This window comes from Vicia villosa, linkage group LG2, assembly GCF_029867415.1.
Source record: "Vicia villosa cultivar HV-30 ecotype Madison, WI linkage group LG2, Vvil1.0, whole genome shotgun sequence".
NCBI classification, from domain to species: Eukaryota; Viridiplantae; Streptophyta; class Magnoliopsida; order Fabales; family Fabaceae; genus Vicia; species Vicia villosa.
Window position 1 is genome coordinate 153,889,097 of NC_081181.1, and position 16,080 is coordinate 153,905,176.

General features: G+C 39.8%; 1 protein-coding gene across 1 annotated transcript; it reads right to left on the reverse strand.

Annotated features, from left to right (window-relative positions):
- Window positions 1–11,983: 11,983 nt before the first annotated feature.
- On the reverse strand, window positions 11,984–15,850 carry LOC131652553 (WEB family protein At3g02930, chloroplastic-like). Its single transcript, XM_058922438.1, has 3 exons — window positions 15,492–15,850; window positions 14,764–15,067; window positions 11,984–14,537 (listed from the first exon to the last, which is right to left on the reverse strand). The coding sequence occupies exons 1-3, from the start codon at window positions 15,506–15,508 to the stop codon at window positions 12,231–12,233; spliced, it is 2,628 nt and encodes an 875-aa protein (XP_058778421.1). The 5' UTR covers window positions 15,509–15,850; the 3' UTR covers window positions 11,984–12,230.
- Between the last annotated feature and the right edge of the window lie 230 nt (window positions 15,851–16,080).

Here is a 16,080-nt window from a genome sequence, read left to right on the forward strand (position 1 = left end):
TTAATCCAAAACACAAATAAAATAGAAAAATTACTTTAATGGACTTTTAGTCCAAAACAAAAATAAAACAGAAAATTGCGAAAAATATTAAAATGATGTATTCAAGCATGAAATAAACTATGATGGCTTAAAAGACCCATATATCATTGGAAAACAGTGAGTTGGATTTGCTAGTCGATTCCCTAGAAAGTTATAATATTAATCATACTGATATTAGACGCCAAACCTACAAAATTCATGGCGAACCTTTTTGCTGCGCGACTTCTTCGATACGCGCAGTCAGCCTTCCTCCATCAGGTTCTCATCCTCATCCCCAAAATGTCTTCGGAAGAACTTGTTCTTCATCCCCGTAGAGAGAAAATTTTCAATATTAGAGCCCCAAGCAAAACAATCTCCGTAAAGATTCAAACTAGCGGATGCAAATTGACACCCCCTTCTACTTATATTTTTTCCCTCTACTTAAATACTTTCCCTGGTCACTATTTTATAAATCAAATATATCAATTATTTAAAAAAGATAATTTTGAAAAAAAAGAATATAGTAAGAGAAGCACCAAGTAATATGTAATTTGTTCTAGACTTGCCCGACAACTAGGAACAGTCCAATCCATGTTTATTCTAGGACAGCCCAATCACCTGGCCCAATCGCTCGAGGGCAGAAAGCCCACCACCTCTTCTGTACGCTGCCGAGCTCGCTCCTCCTTCCGCGACCGGGGACGACTCACCATAGCCTCGTCGATCAAGCCAACTCCTGCGTCAATGGTAGAACATCTGACTCCTCGGATATCACCCATAGTACCTTCATGTCGACCAGGAACGCCCTTCTGCTCGCCCAACGGCTAGTTCCGAGCAGCTTCCCAGGATTCGTAAATTTACTCCTAGAATCCTGGCAGTCACACGTTTTGGGCCTAGATCCACGATTCAACCCAAAACGCTGACCAATGGCCATGCGCTTGGGGTTTATATAAACTCTCTCCCTCGAGAGGGTCAAGTAACACAATTTTAAAACCATAAACACTATATCATATATGTACTCCTACTTACTTGATCGTCGGAGTGTCTTACAGTCTTGCAGGTACATCCCGTCCTCTTCATCACCAACACTGTGTAAGACGTTCGTGACCCTTTCTAGTTCTGATCCTCAGGTCGGTACATAATTGTATGAAGTAACAATTATTTTCCTCTAAAATTAAATTTCAGCCTATATATAATACAATTGTGGAATTTTTTTAAATAACCATGTGAGATATTGGATCGAACTCTAGTATTGTCGAAGGGTAGCTTCTTGGTTCGACAGTTCGACAGAGTTAAGCATGAAGTCGAAGGATTGTTCACATGCTGGTGTCGAAGTGTGCATGCTGTAGTCGAAGATGGGTCTAGCATGCAGATGTCGAAGATGCTAGGGTTGTTAGCATGTTAAATTAGGTTTTAGTGTTTAAACCCTAATTTGTTAAGTTAGCTTGTTTATTAAGTTGACTTGTGTAATGGGCCTTGCTGAAAAAGCCCATTAGTTAGTATGTTAGGTTTTATTATAAATAGCATACTAGTCTCTCATCATTGCGAAGCTGCAAATCCTAATTTAGGGTGAGAGAGGTTATTTTTTATTCTTGTAAACTTGTAATCTTGTTCTAAGAGAAAGTAAAAGAATAGCAGTTATAACCAATTCTTGTGTTCTTATTCTCTTCCCTAATTCCCTATTATACTTTGTTATTGGTATCGTTTTTCACAACAAATTGGTGCGGTGAGCGTGGAGAAGATGCCTTCAACAAAGTATGAGATTGAAAAGTTCACCGGAGTGAATGATTTCGGTCTGTGGCGCTTGAAGATGAAAGCTCTACTGGTTCAGCAGGGTTGTTTGGAAGCGTTGAAGGGAGAGGCAGCCATGAATGCAGAATTGACGGCAGCGGAGAAGACGAATATGATCGAGAAAGCACACAGCGCAATTTTGTTGAGCCTTGGTGATAAGGTTCTCCGGCAGGTATCAAAGGAGACGACGGCATCAGGGTTATGGGTGAAACTTGAAAGTTTGTATATGACCAAATCGCTGGTAAATCGACTCTACCTAAAGCAAGCTTTGTATTCATTCAAGATGATTGAAGACAAAGTATTGGTTGAGCAGTTGGATATGTTCAACAAGCTGATTCTTGATCTTGAAAATATTGATGTGAAGATCGATGATGAAGATCAAGCGCTGTTACTATTGTGTTCTTTGCCTCGATCACATGCTCACTTCAAAGAAACTCTCTTGTATGGAAGGGAGTCCCTGACGTTTGAAGAAGTTCAATCAGCCTTGTACTCTAAGGACTTGAATGAATGAAAGGAGCATAAACCTTCGACTGTTGGCGAAGGTTTGGCCGTTAAAGGAAAACTCTTACGAAAGGATGGTAAGTTCGACAAGAAGAAAGACAAAAGCCAGTCGAAGACTTACAGTGGCGAAGCATCTGGCATTCGATGCTACCATTGTAAGAAGGAGGGTCACACAAGAAAGGTGTGCCCTGAACGCTTGAAATATCATGGAGGTAAGGATAATGGCAACGCTGCCATTGTTCAAGATGATTTCGAATCATCTGATGTTCTTGTGGTTTCAAGCAGTGACTCTAAGAAGGAGTGGATTATGGATTCAGGTTGCACTTGGCACATGACTCCAAACAAAGACTTGTTCGAGGAATTATGTGATCAAGATGGTGGATCAGTATTGCTGGGAAACAACAAGGCTTGCAAGATTGCAGGTGTTGGATCTGTGAGATTCAAGCTCCATGATGAGTCAATAAGGTTGTTGACTGAAGTCAGGTATGTTCCTGATTTGAAGAGAAATCTGCTTTCTCTTGGTGAATTCGACAAGAAAGGATATGTTTTCCAAGGAGAGAAAAGTATCCTAAGAGTCATGAAGGGTTCGAAGGAAGTCTTGAGAGGCGTGAAGAAACAAGGCTTGTATACCCTTGAGGCTGAAGTTGTAAGTGGTTCGACAAATGTTGCATCCACGAAACCTTTGTCGAAAACAGAAATCTGGCACATGAGATTGGGCCATGTCAGTGAAAGGGGTCTGGTCGAATTAGGGAAACAAAATCTGCTTGGTGGAGACAAAGTCGAAAAGCTGAAGTTTTGTGAACCCTGTGTACTTGGAAAATCTTGCAGAGTGAAGTTCAACAAAGGCAAACAAAGAACACATGGATCCCTTGATTACATCCATGCTGATCTTTGGGGGCCTGCAAGGTGTCCATCACATTCAGGAGCAAGGTATTTTCTATCCATAGTAGATGATTATTCCAGAAAATTATGGGTATTCATCCAGAAGACTAAGGATGAAACTTTTGAGAATTTCAAAAGTTGGAAGACTCTGGTTGAAAATCAGACTGGCAGAAAGGTCAAGAGGTTGAGAACCGACAATGGCCTTGAATTTTGCAATGAGGCATTCGACAGTTTTTGTGCTGCCTCTGGTATTGCAAGCCATAGAACTACTGCAGGTACTCCACAGCAAAATGGTTTGGCTGAAAGGTTTAATCGAACTATTTTGGAGAGAGTCAGATGCATGTTGACTAGTGCGGGGTTAACAAAGGTGTTCTGGGCTGAGGCTGTTTCGACAGCAACATATCTGATAAACAGATGTCCTTCGACAGCGTTAGATATGAAGACACCTGAAGAAGTTTGGTCGGGACATCCACCAGATCTCGACAAACTGAGAGTATTTGGCTGCGTAGCCTATGCTCACATTAGGCAAGACAAGGTCGAACCTAGAGCTCTGAAATGCATGTTCATGGGATACCCTGAAGGAGTCAAAGCTTATAGGCTATGGTGCCTAGAGCCAGGTCACAGGAGGTGTATCACCAGTCGAGATGTAGTTTTCAATGAAGCTGAAATGACTTTTAAGAAAACTAATAATGTTGGTCGAAGTACAGAAACATCTGACGAAGAGCTGGAACAGGTAGAGATTCCTGTTGAGGTGGAGCATGTTGATGCTGAATTGCATATCCCAGATGAAGTCGAAGAAGAAGCAGAAGATGCTGAAGTTGAGGAAACTGACGATGACTACCTATTGTCGAGAGATAGGTAGAGAAGAGTCATCAAGCCACCTCAGAGACTTGGATATGCAGATCTTATAGCTTATGCCTTAATCTCTGCAAGTGAGGTTCTAGACGAAGAACCTAGAGACTATAAGGAAGTTATGAGGAGTCGAAATAAGACTGAATGGCTGAAGGCCATGGATGATGAGATGAAATCTCTTCATGATAATCATACTTGGGAACTGATCAAGAAACCTGTTGGGGCAAGGTTAGTCAGCTGTAAATGGATTTTCAAAGTTAAGGAAGGAATTGAAGGAGTGACGTCGAAAAGATACAAGGCAAGGTTAGTTGCAAGGGGTTTCACTCAGAAAGAAGGTGTCGACTTCAATGATGTGTTTTCTCCTGTTGTGAAGCATAGGTCCATTCGAATGTTGCTTGCCATGGTGGCACAGTTCGATCTTGAACTGGAACAGATGGATGTGAAGATTGCGTTCTTGTATGGTGATCTAGATGAAACGTTCCTGATGAGGCAACCTGAAGGGTATGTCGAAAAGGGGAAGGAAGATTATGTGTGCAAGTTAAAGAGATCTTTGTATGGGCTGAAACAATCTCCTCGACAGTGGAATAGGAGATTCGACAAGTTCATGGCACGCATAAGTTTCATTAGAAGTCAGTTCGACCACTGCGTTTACTTCGGATTTCGACCTGGTAATTCATTTGTTATTTTGTTGCTTTATGTGGATGATATTCTCATAGCAAGCAACAATGTTGAAGATGTGATGAGGGTGAAGGCTGAACTCAATAAGGAGTTCGATATGAAGGATCTGGGAGCTGCTTCCAGGATTCTTGGAATTGACATTCGAAGAGATAGAAAGAAGTCGAAGTTATGTCTATCTCAAGAGGCATATCTACGGAAGATTCTTGAAAAGTTTGGTATGTCGAATTCGAAGCCAGTTGTGACTCCAACAAACCCTCAATTCAAGCTGAGTATTGATCAGTGTCCCAGTACTGATGTCGAAAGAGCCTATATGAATAGCATCCCATATGCTAATATAGTTGGTTCTTTGATGTATGCTATGGTCTGTACTAGACCCGACATAGCATACGCAGTAAGTCTTGTAAGCAGGTACATGGCGAATCCTGGAAAGGCTCATGGCAAGCATTGAAGTGGATTCTAAGGTACATAAATGGATCTCTAAACAGAGTCTTAATTTATGGTGGAGCCTTGGGTGAAGATAGTAAAGCACCAATAGAAGGATATGTCGACTCTGATTATGCAGGTTGTATGGATTCTAGAAAGTCTATTTCTGGATATGTTTTCACTATGTTTGGCACAGCAATTAGTTGGAAAGCAACTCTTCAGAAGGTTGTTGCTCTATCAACCACTGAAGCGGAATATATTGCTCTCACTGAAGCTGTGAAAGAAGCATTGTGGCTTGAAGGTTTTGCGGAGGAGCTGAAACTTCAAGGTCGAGGTATCACTGTTAAATGTGATAGTCAAAGTGCAATACACCTGTCAAAGAATTCAGCCTATCATGAGCGAACTAAGCACATTGATGTGAGGCTGCATTTCGTCAGAGGAGTAATCGAGCGTGGAGAAGTCCAAGTGCTGAAGGTTTCGACTGAAGACAATGCTGCTGATATGATCACCAAGACATTGCCGAGTTGCAAGTTTTTCCACTGTATGCAGTTGATAAAGCTGCGTGAAGAAAGCTAGTCTGTTCCTTGACGTTGTAGAGTTAGGTCCAAGGTGGAGATTTGTGAGATATTAGTCGCAAGTAGACGAGAAATAATTTTTATTTAATTAATTTAATAAACTCTTATTAATTCTCTCCTCGACCCAACTGAAACTATCAGTCGCTTTAGACGAGAGATAAAAATATACAAATTAAAACACTTTCAATTTGCTGCCCGCGATGATCAATCTATCGATCTGAGCAATCAGCAATGCCCTTAACCCGTTAGCTATGCTGACCAAATCCATTGGTCACCGCATCTAACGGTGCCATATCAAATCAGGGTTGTACGCCCAAACAAACATTCAAAACACACCAAACCACGACACTTCGGATTTTTATCCTAGGCAATTCGAATACATTCAAATCAAATTCAATTCAAAGGCGTACAATCCTGTGCCCGAACTACGTTGACTCTGATTCTCCCTAAGGAGATACGTAGGCACTTGGATAACCAAGGCGAGTCCCCTTCCTAAAAATCTCAATTTTTCCCTATTCACCTCCTTAGCTCAATATTTTAGCCATAAACCTTTACCTTAGATTCAAAGCCAATAGGAAAGGGTTGAGGGTGCCTAATACCTTCCCTCAACCTGATTATAATAACTTACCCAAAAATCTCTTAACTGCGTAGGGTTTCCTATTCGCCCTTCAGAATAGGTGGCGACTCTAAAAGCTAAATTTTTAGGGCAGGTTGCTACAGCTGGCGACTCTGCTGGGGAAAATCATCAATGGTGAATTATTATGCTCCTAAGGCTTGAGAGGGTTTAGGTTTGGCAAATTATTTAGGTTTGTGGCGAGCGATTAGGGTTTGGCAATTTGCCATTTTTAGGGTTTGGGGGAAGGTTTATTTTTTTAATAAATATTTAATTCTTTATTTATTTATTGTTTTCCTTAAATGTTTATTTGTCATATCTGTATAAAATGCTTAATTGTTATAATTTGCACTGTTGGGTTTTATATGTGATTGTTGTTAAGCTTAAGCGTGGGAATTATAATAATGACCAGAGGGGAATTACATCGCCTACGAGTCTTATTATAATTCCACTCAGAGTGGGTTAGATATTCGGAAAGGTCTGATACGAGGCTCGACCTTGTTGAGGGCTGGACTGGGTATTTAGCTGATCTCTCTGGGAACCAACCCCTAAAATTCGAACCTCATGGACCAATGAGTCGTTCCAAAATCCAAAGAGACAAAAAGTCTCGGCGGCTACGAACGATCCCATGAGACCTTCTAGAACATTCCTATGGGAAGGGTAGGCTCCCGAGCCGTTACGTTGAACCTATGAACCTAGGGCTTATGTGCTTATGTGTTTAACTGTACGCTTTCATTATTTGTTACATATCTCATATAATTGCGGCATTCACCATGCATCATGTGCATTCTTGCATCATGTCTTATCCAAAAAATAATGAAAAAGATAAAAAAAAAAAAAAAGGAAAAGAGGAGTTATTACATCAATGGATGTGGGTAAGACATAAACACGCATAAAACATATCATTCATGGACCATTGGGAAGGATAATCTAACATCCCGACCGTCTTATCAGACAAGATTTCAGCAAAAGAAATCAATGGAGCAGCTAGAACAGAATCAAGCAGTCCTTCGTGAGGAAGTGACCCAATTGAAAGGCACTGTTGAGGATCTCAAAGGAGGAATGACCCAAATGCTGAGCTTCATGAAAGATCTCATGGATAAGCAAGAAAAGGCTAAGGAGGTTCAAGACCAGTACGAGGAGATCCCCAACGATGGAAACCCGCTGCTAGGATTTGTTTCAGGCTTTGGCCCGGCTAAGGACAGACCTCAGGTCCGATCTGTCAGGAGAGCTATCCAATTCCAAGAGAAAGGAGAGACCTCTCAAGAAGGGTTTGTCCCCACTCCACAAACAAAAGGGACAACCCGCACAGTTCGCATTCCTGCTAACAATGTCCTTAAGGATAATGATTACCTGGATCTACAATACGGAGTACAAGAGGTGGACAACACAGACCAAGCACCTCAGACACAGCAGTCTATTCCTAACTCTGGGGAAGACTCCAAGGACAATGAACAAATCAAGGCACTAGAGGAGAGACTAAAAGTAGTAGAAGGGTACGATGCTTTTGAGGTGGATGCTTTCGAAATGAGTTTGGTCTCAGACTTGACTATCCCACACAAATTCAAGATTCCTGACTTCGAGAAATACAAAGGACTCACATGTCCGAGGAACCACTTGCGCATGTATGTGCGAAAAATGGCTGCCTATGCTCACGATCAAAAGCTAATGATACACTTCTTCCAAGATAGCTTAAGCGAGGCATCTGTTGACTGGTACATGCAATTGGAGAAATCTTATATACGAAGCTGGAATGATCTTGCTAACACATTCTTGAAGCAATACAAGTACAACCTGGACATGGCACCCAACCGGATGCAATTACAAAACATGTCACAGAAGAAGGATGAATCATTCATGGAGTATGCCCAAAGGTGGAGGGAAATGGCTTCTCGAGTCCAACCTCCCTTGATGGAAAAAGAACTGGTGGACATATTTATGAGTACTTTGCAAGGGCCATACTATGATAAGATGGTCGAAAGCATATCTTCAGGGTTCTCGGACTTGGTCGTCATTGGTGAAAGGATTGTAAATGGGATAAAAAATGGGAAGATACAAGGGGCATCCTCAGGTTCCTATCAAGCAAAGAAATCATATGATGGAAAAAAGGAACCCAACACTGTGGGGGCAATCCTGGTTAATCAGACCCCGACAGTACAACAAAAGGATCAGCAAAAGCAACAGGGTGGCCAACGCCCCTGGAGGTCCAAGCCAAAACGATCATTTACTCCATTGCACATGCCATTGTCTCAAGCTTTGCAATACTTGCTCAGTCAAAATTTGATAACTCTACTACCTCCATACTCAGCTCCAGCTAACCCCGCTCCTGGGTACAAGCATCATGCTAGGTGCGCTTATCATTCAGATAGTCCTGGCCATGATACAGAGGACTGTGGGCCGTTGAAGCACAAGATCCAAGATCTAATTGAAGAAGGACTCATTGAGTTCGAAGAGCCTCGCAAGTCTGATGCTATAAGTGGCTAGAAGGAGGGTTTCTTAAATCATTAGTTTTTGTTTTCATTTGCAATTTCCTTTCAGTTTGTTTAAACATTGGTTTGCGGTATACGCTATGTACTTTACAATAATCATTAATGCATTGCTTACGTTTGTCTTGGTTTATTCCTAGTGTTTTCACTATATTCAAAACTGTGTTTTTACTTGGTTTTATTATTTGTGATATTCAACTTTTGTTCAAAGATGTGTACCTTTAGAGGGAGAATGACGAAAACGATACCACAATATCATACAGTACGCTTTCGAACAGACCGTGTTGACGATGTACAGGCATTGTTTCAATTCCAATACAGTGGAGATATAAGGATGTTAATCCTTCGTCAACCCCTTTGAGCCTAAGAAGTAGGAGTTTTCCTTCACATACAAAATAAAAACCCTCAAAATATAACCTGGGGTAGGGTAGCTGTTCAGTTAACTTGATTATCCCAAATTGTTCCTTTGAACATAATCACTGATGGTTCTCCGTCATAATTAAACCTGGCAGTCAATGTCCGTAAAGAAAAAGAAAAGAAAACAACGCAAGGCCTGCCAAGTCAAAACCTATTAAGGGAGACTTAGGCGAAATTGGTGCATCCCGCTGACTGTAATTTTAAATAAACAGTTCAGGCAAAAATTAGGGATAATAAAGTAAAAAAAGGGTCACTATATACCCTTGAGAAAAGGAAAATATTACAAAAGGAGGATGACTGTCTTTGCTGATAAACCTTTGGTTTTTGAACCATCATAAATGTCAATGTCATAATTCCCAAAGTCTTTTGGAGCCTAAATACACAGTTAGCTGAGCATAGGACTGGAGAACATCACGAAGAAAGGGGTGGGTTAAATAAATTTTGAGCCTTATATCTTTTGTTTCTTAAAACCGTGAACCAAGGCCACGTTACAACCCTTAAAAGTCCTAATTGAAACATGGTTAGTTCGAAAGCATACCGTTACCAAAGGTATCCTGACTCCTTAAGGTCTACTATAACTCTTGAGTTGATATCACTTTCTTACAAAAAAACTTTGTTTTACTCAAAAATGTTTTTAAGCTTTCAAGACAAACATATGCATTCGCATCTTATGAATTTCATTGTAAAGCACACTGGTCTATATAGATTCAAATGTTTTAACATCGGGGAGAAGTCGCGTGGGGCATGGCTAATGGCTAAAAACCTACTGACAGGCGAGATAACTTTAAAAGCATATCAAAGAAGAAATATCTCTTACGCCTGACTCGGATGGCTATTGTATACACAGGGCATAGCCCGTTGTTAGCCTATTTATCTGGGGCAATCTAATCAAGATCCATGGAATCTCTCAAAGACTCTGAATAGCTGTCGCTACCGCGAAAAATGGATCAGAGTCGCCACTAATATATTTATCCCATAAGGGAAAGGAATACCAGGAAACCTAACTCAGAACAAGAACAAGGTCTTTCGACCAGAGAACAGGGCACGGGAGTCGGTTACGCAAGGGGAAGGTGTTAGCACCCCTCGCGCCCATCGTACTCGATGGTATCCACCTATGTTTGTTTCTATCTAAAGGGTGTATATCTATGTCTAAACCTAGATGCGAATGAATGCAAAAGAAAAACGGGGAAAAGAAGGAATTATTTACAAGTGTGCTCGCTTAGGCCCCGCGACCCAATGCCTACGTATCCTTTTCAGGAATCAGAGCGACCGTAGTTCGGCTCCAAAGTTTTCATTTGTTTTGTGTTTTTTAGTTGAACAGAGGTTAAGGTCACAATCCACGACGCTCGACCTTTGGAGACTTATACGCCTAGTTTTGGAAAGGACTTAACTTGTTCTTAAGCGCCTAACAAGGCAAAAGAATGAACTTGGGTTTGTGTTTTTTATGTAACTACATGATGAACAAAACCCAATACAAGGTTTCGCACCACTTCGTCACTTTGTTTTAATTTGAGCCTTTATTAAGTGTTTTAAGTGTTTTTGGTTGAGTATTTTTTAAGGGGAATTTATTTGCGATTAGAATCACATAAAATGTATAATGATCAAGCAGCAGATTAGGGAATGAATCTCACTCACTTCTATCCCATTATATAATGTTCAAGAAACAGATTAGGGAATGAATCCCACTCATTTCTATCTCATTAATTAATGTTTGAGAAACAGATTAGGGAATGAATCTCACTCATTTCTCTCCCATTAAGTAGTGACCGAGAAACAGATTAGGGAATGAATCCCACTTATTTCTATGCCACTAAGTGATTGAGAAACAGATTAGGGAATGAATCCCACTCATTTCTCTATCACTTCCTTAATGTGATTCGCCTCTTTATTTATTAGTGTTTTATTGTTGAAAAAGAAAAAGGATGAACAAAGGGGAACTAACCTATTCTCTAATCTACGTTATTCTATTCTCCTGCGTCATTGGTCGAACATCTAACTCCTCAGATATCGTCCATAGTACCTTCATGTCGACCAGGAACGCCCTTCTGCTCGCCCAACGGCTAGTTCCAAGCAGCTTCCCAGGATTCGTAAATTTACTCCTAGAATCCTGGCAGTCACACGTTTTGGGCCTAGATCCACAATTCAGCCCAAAACGCTGACCAATGGCCATGCGCTTGGGGTTTATATGAACTCTCTCCCTCGAGAGGGTCAAGTAACACAATTTTAAAACCATAAACACTATATCATATATGTACTCATACTTACTTAATCGTCGGAGTGTCTTACAGTCTTGCATGTACATCCCTTCCTCTTTATCACCAACACTGTGTAAGACGTTCGTGGCCCTTTCTAGTTCTGATCTCATGTCGGTACATAATTGTATGAAGTAACAACTATTTTCCTCTAAAATTAAATTTCAGCCTATATATAATACAATTGTTTTATTAAATTTTAGCCTATATATAATACAATTGTTTTATTAAATTTCAGCCTATATATAGTACAATTGTTTTAAGTAAATCTTACAAAAAAGGGTAGAAGTCGTTTAAGCTGGACTTTTTGGTTAAAAACTAAACATAATTAAGTGCAAAAAAGGTAATGAAACACAGTCATTTGTGTACTATTGCATGCCTAAAGAAGAGGTGCACAGAGCAAACAACAAGAACTTTCAGTATACTTTAAACTTCCATTAGAATTAGGATAACATGAAATACAATTCAACTAGCCACTTTTTTTTGGTCAAATCTATATAAAAGGACAAAAGCAGCATATAGTAAAGTGAAAAAGCAAAAAACTAGAATTCCATCATCACATTCAGAAGTGTGCAAGCCAAAAGAACTGATTAGAGAAGAATCCTAAACAAATATTACAAGCCTCTTCATTCTTTAAAAAACCTATTCCAATAACCAAAAATCATCATAATAATAAACCAAATACATTCATTCATTCATGCAAACACTTTAATGTTCAAAATATACCATCAAAAGCAAACTATTGCTATTTGCCACCACTCTTTTTCTTCAACAGGCTTCCAAACTTACCAAGCAAAGCTTTCTTCTTCTTCTTCACCGCTTGTTGTTTTGTCGGCGAACTTCCACCGCCCTCAATGTTCTCTGTCGCAGATGTTCCATTTGTCTCGCTATCGTCTATCTTTGACTCAACTTCCTCTTCAAACGATTCTTCTGGTTCTGTTACTTTCTCTGGCGAGAACTCCTTTTTCTCTATCTTGCAGCTCTCCCACATTTTCAATTCAACAGAATCATCTTCTTTCTTTCCCTCATCTTCTTTCTTTGGCTTTCCATTCACATTATCAGATTTGAAAGATTCTGTTTTCTCAAACTTGTCTTTCAAGACAATATCTTCTTCATGGGCCGAAACTGAAACCGGAACCAAAAGCTCTTCTTTAGATATGCCGCTTTCTCCTCCATGTCCATTCTCTTCAGAGAATTCTACTACTTTAGGAAGCAAATCGTAGTCCTTCTCGCTATCGGTGAGATCACCGTTTTCCACGCTTTGGTTTCGTGTTGTAGCTTCTTCAAGCGACTTAGATAGCTCCTCCACCTTCTTAATGGACGTGTATTCTCTAGACCGGAGGTCCTCGTTTTCTTGAAAAATATTCTGAAACTCGTTTTCTTTATCCAATAAACTCTCCTTCAACTTCATGTTCTCAGCATGTGCTTCTTTAAGTGCTTCCTGCAGATGGATCACCTCAGCCTCAACTTCTTTCATGTTTTCCTTTAGTTGAGCTTCTTCCTCTCTTTTGACATTCGCTTCTTCCTCGGTTTCTTTCAGTAAAGAAATCAACCTGTTTATTTCGTTTCCGAGGGAAGAGTTTTCTTCTTCGGTTTTCTTTAAGCAGCTCACAAGATGATGTTCTTTCTGCTCCCACTCCACCTTGGAGTTTGCAATATCATTGTTGGAATTTTCAATACTAGATGTAAGAACATCAATCTCATGATGTGCATTGTTAAGCATGGACTCGAATTTTTCTTCACTAGCTTCTAAGACCGATTTTAAATCTTGAATCTGAGTCTCATAGCTTTCATGTTCGGCTTGGTAAGATAATAGCTTCTCTTTGGATTCTCGGGCTTCTGCAGATACTTCATGTAACGCAGAAGCTAAGCTATCCATGGCCTTTTTGGTCTTTTCTTCTTCGTTTCGAGAAATCTCCAATTCATTGGTGAGTTTGCTTTTCTCTTCTAATAGGGTCTGCACACTTGAAGCTGAAAGCTTTTCGTTGTTCAATGCCTGAACTTTCTCTTTAGTAACCGCCTCGATTTCAGATTCGAGAGATTCAATCCTCTTCGACATTTCAAGACTTTCTTCCTTAGCCACAAGAAGACAGTGCTCTGAGTCCTCGAGATCTCCTCTTTGCCTCCCAATTGTCATTTCCAACATTGCCACTTTCTCTTTAAGACTAGAAATTTCAGATTCTGCATCATGCAATAATTCATTTTTACTTTCTAGCTGTTTTGTTGCAGATTCCAAGGACAATGACACGGATCTCTCTAACTTATTTGCTTCTTCAACTTTCGATTCGAGTTCCTCGATCTTCAATTCTAGTTCCTCAACTTTTTTTCTCCACTCGTCTAGCACACTGTGCGCATAAGATTCAGTCATCTTAGCAGCTTCAAACTCCACATTAAGCTGTTCAATCAAAGCCTCTTTCTCTACCAACTTTTCACCGTAATCCTTCGCCTTTTCAAGCTCTTGCCTAAGATTTTCAATCTCCGTTTGCAGCTCCAACACAATCTTGTTTTCACTTGCCTCAGTTTCCATTTTTGAATCTAGTAAGCCCTTCAACCGTATCAGTTCAGCCGAAAGAATCTCCGCTTTCTCAACATGAAGCTCAGCAATCTTAGTTGCATCATCTGCGTGACTCAGTGCCTGGTTCTTTGCATCACAAGTCATGACGAGTTCATGCTTAACTCGCTGAAGCTCCTGAGTGGTGGTGAGAAGAGCCGACACATCCAAAGCATGCTGGTTCCTCACGCTTTCAAGCTCTTTCTGCCATTCCTCTTCCTTCTTCTGAGCAGCTTCAATTCCAGCCTGTTCCAGCTCAACAGCTCGGAACTTCTCAATCTCCGAATCATCCTCAGCACGCTTCTGAGCCACCATTGCCTCCCTGAGTTTCTCATTTGCTTCCTCAGACACTTTTTGCGCTTCTTTAAGCTCATTTATTGCCTTATCTTTCTCTTTCTCAGCCTGAACCAGCTGTTCCTTCGCTTTCTTTAGATCTTCTTGAGCGACATTTAACTGTGTCTGCAATTCTGAACTCTTTACAGCAACTCTCGGCATTGGCTTCTGAAAAAATTACCAAAATATTAAACCAAATTAATCGAGATCTACTCTCAGAGCAAAAAGTATGAGCAAAGTGATTTTTTCCAGTATCATTTAGCATGCATAATGAACAAGAATTGAAAAGTTCGAATGCTTAAACAGATTTGGAAAAGAAAAAGCAAGTTCAAACGCAACAACCATTTGGCGATAGAACTCGATCTCAAAGAAAGAGGAGACACAAGAAGCTTACATCAGCTGGTGTGGTAGGTCTCGGCGATTTCCTCTCCGCAATCGGCTTTGAATTCAGAGATCGCGGCGATGCTTTTTCAGCAGAAAGGCGCGTAGCTTGCAATGGCGAAGGCGAAGGCGAGTCAGATTCCGGTTTAGACACACCTCTACCAAGCTTACTAACTCTCGGAGTTGCCGGTGATGTTTTATTAGGAGTTGCCGGTGGCACTTTGCTGAGAGTTGCTTTGTTAGGAGTAGCCGGCGACGCTGCTTTGTTCGGCGTAGCCAGCGATGCCGCTTTGTTCGACGATTCCGATAAACCAGATCTATCATATGTTCACAATGTAAACACCATATCAAACAATGCATTAAAATGTCACATCTTGATCAAATTCAAAACATGGATCTAAATTCTAAACCTAAGTTAACTACCTTTTGCTACTAAATTCAGTTACATCTATCTAAATTATCAATCCAAACTCATCAAACAACAACAAAAATGAACTTTGAGTTAAACCCATTTTCAAAGTTCAAACTTTAAACACACACACAAAAATAGAAACTAAAATCTAAGAAAACTCATTAAAAAAATCCTTAATCAACAGATCAAACCTAATAATCAAAATCTCACAGTAACAACCCAAACGGAAGAATAAAAAAGAACAAAATGTCATAATTTGATGAAACCTAAATCAGATCTTAAAGCAATAAACATAAGAAAAAACACACAAAGTTCAAAACTTAACAAACCTGGATTTTGAAGCCATGATGAAAGAAACCAAAAGAAACCAAAGCAACAAAAGATGTTTCTTAAACTGTCAGTTACAGAATACTAAATGTTACAATTCCAACATTGTCAGAAACAAAAACTGAACAAATTTGGGATCAAAATCAAACTAATAACAACATCAAAAAAAAACTTCTAGAAAATCATTGAGAGAGGAAGAAGAAGATGATAGAACAGAAGATTTAAACAAAAACTAAAATTAATTGAGTTGGTTTTCCTGTCTCTAGAATGGCCACACAGAAACCCACTTTCTCTCACTAAATCAATGTTTTTTGTTTCTCTCTCTTACCCATTTTCTTTACTAGTACTTCAACAACAACTACTATAGTTTATCTTACTAGTGTATATTTTCAGGTGGAGAATGTGAAATGACGAAACTAACCCTTAGTTTTTCTAAAATATGTGAGATACAAAAGCATGTGTTGCTATTACTTTTTCAGAGGTAAAGACTTTATCCTTCTTTTCAGGAAAAAAAGAAAAAGAAAGATTATTAGAAACTGTTTTTTTTTATGATGTTACAATTTTGTGTTTTTGTAAATTAATATTAATTAT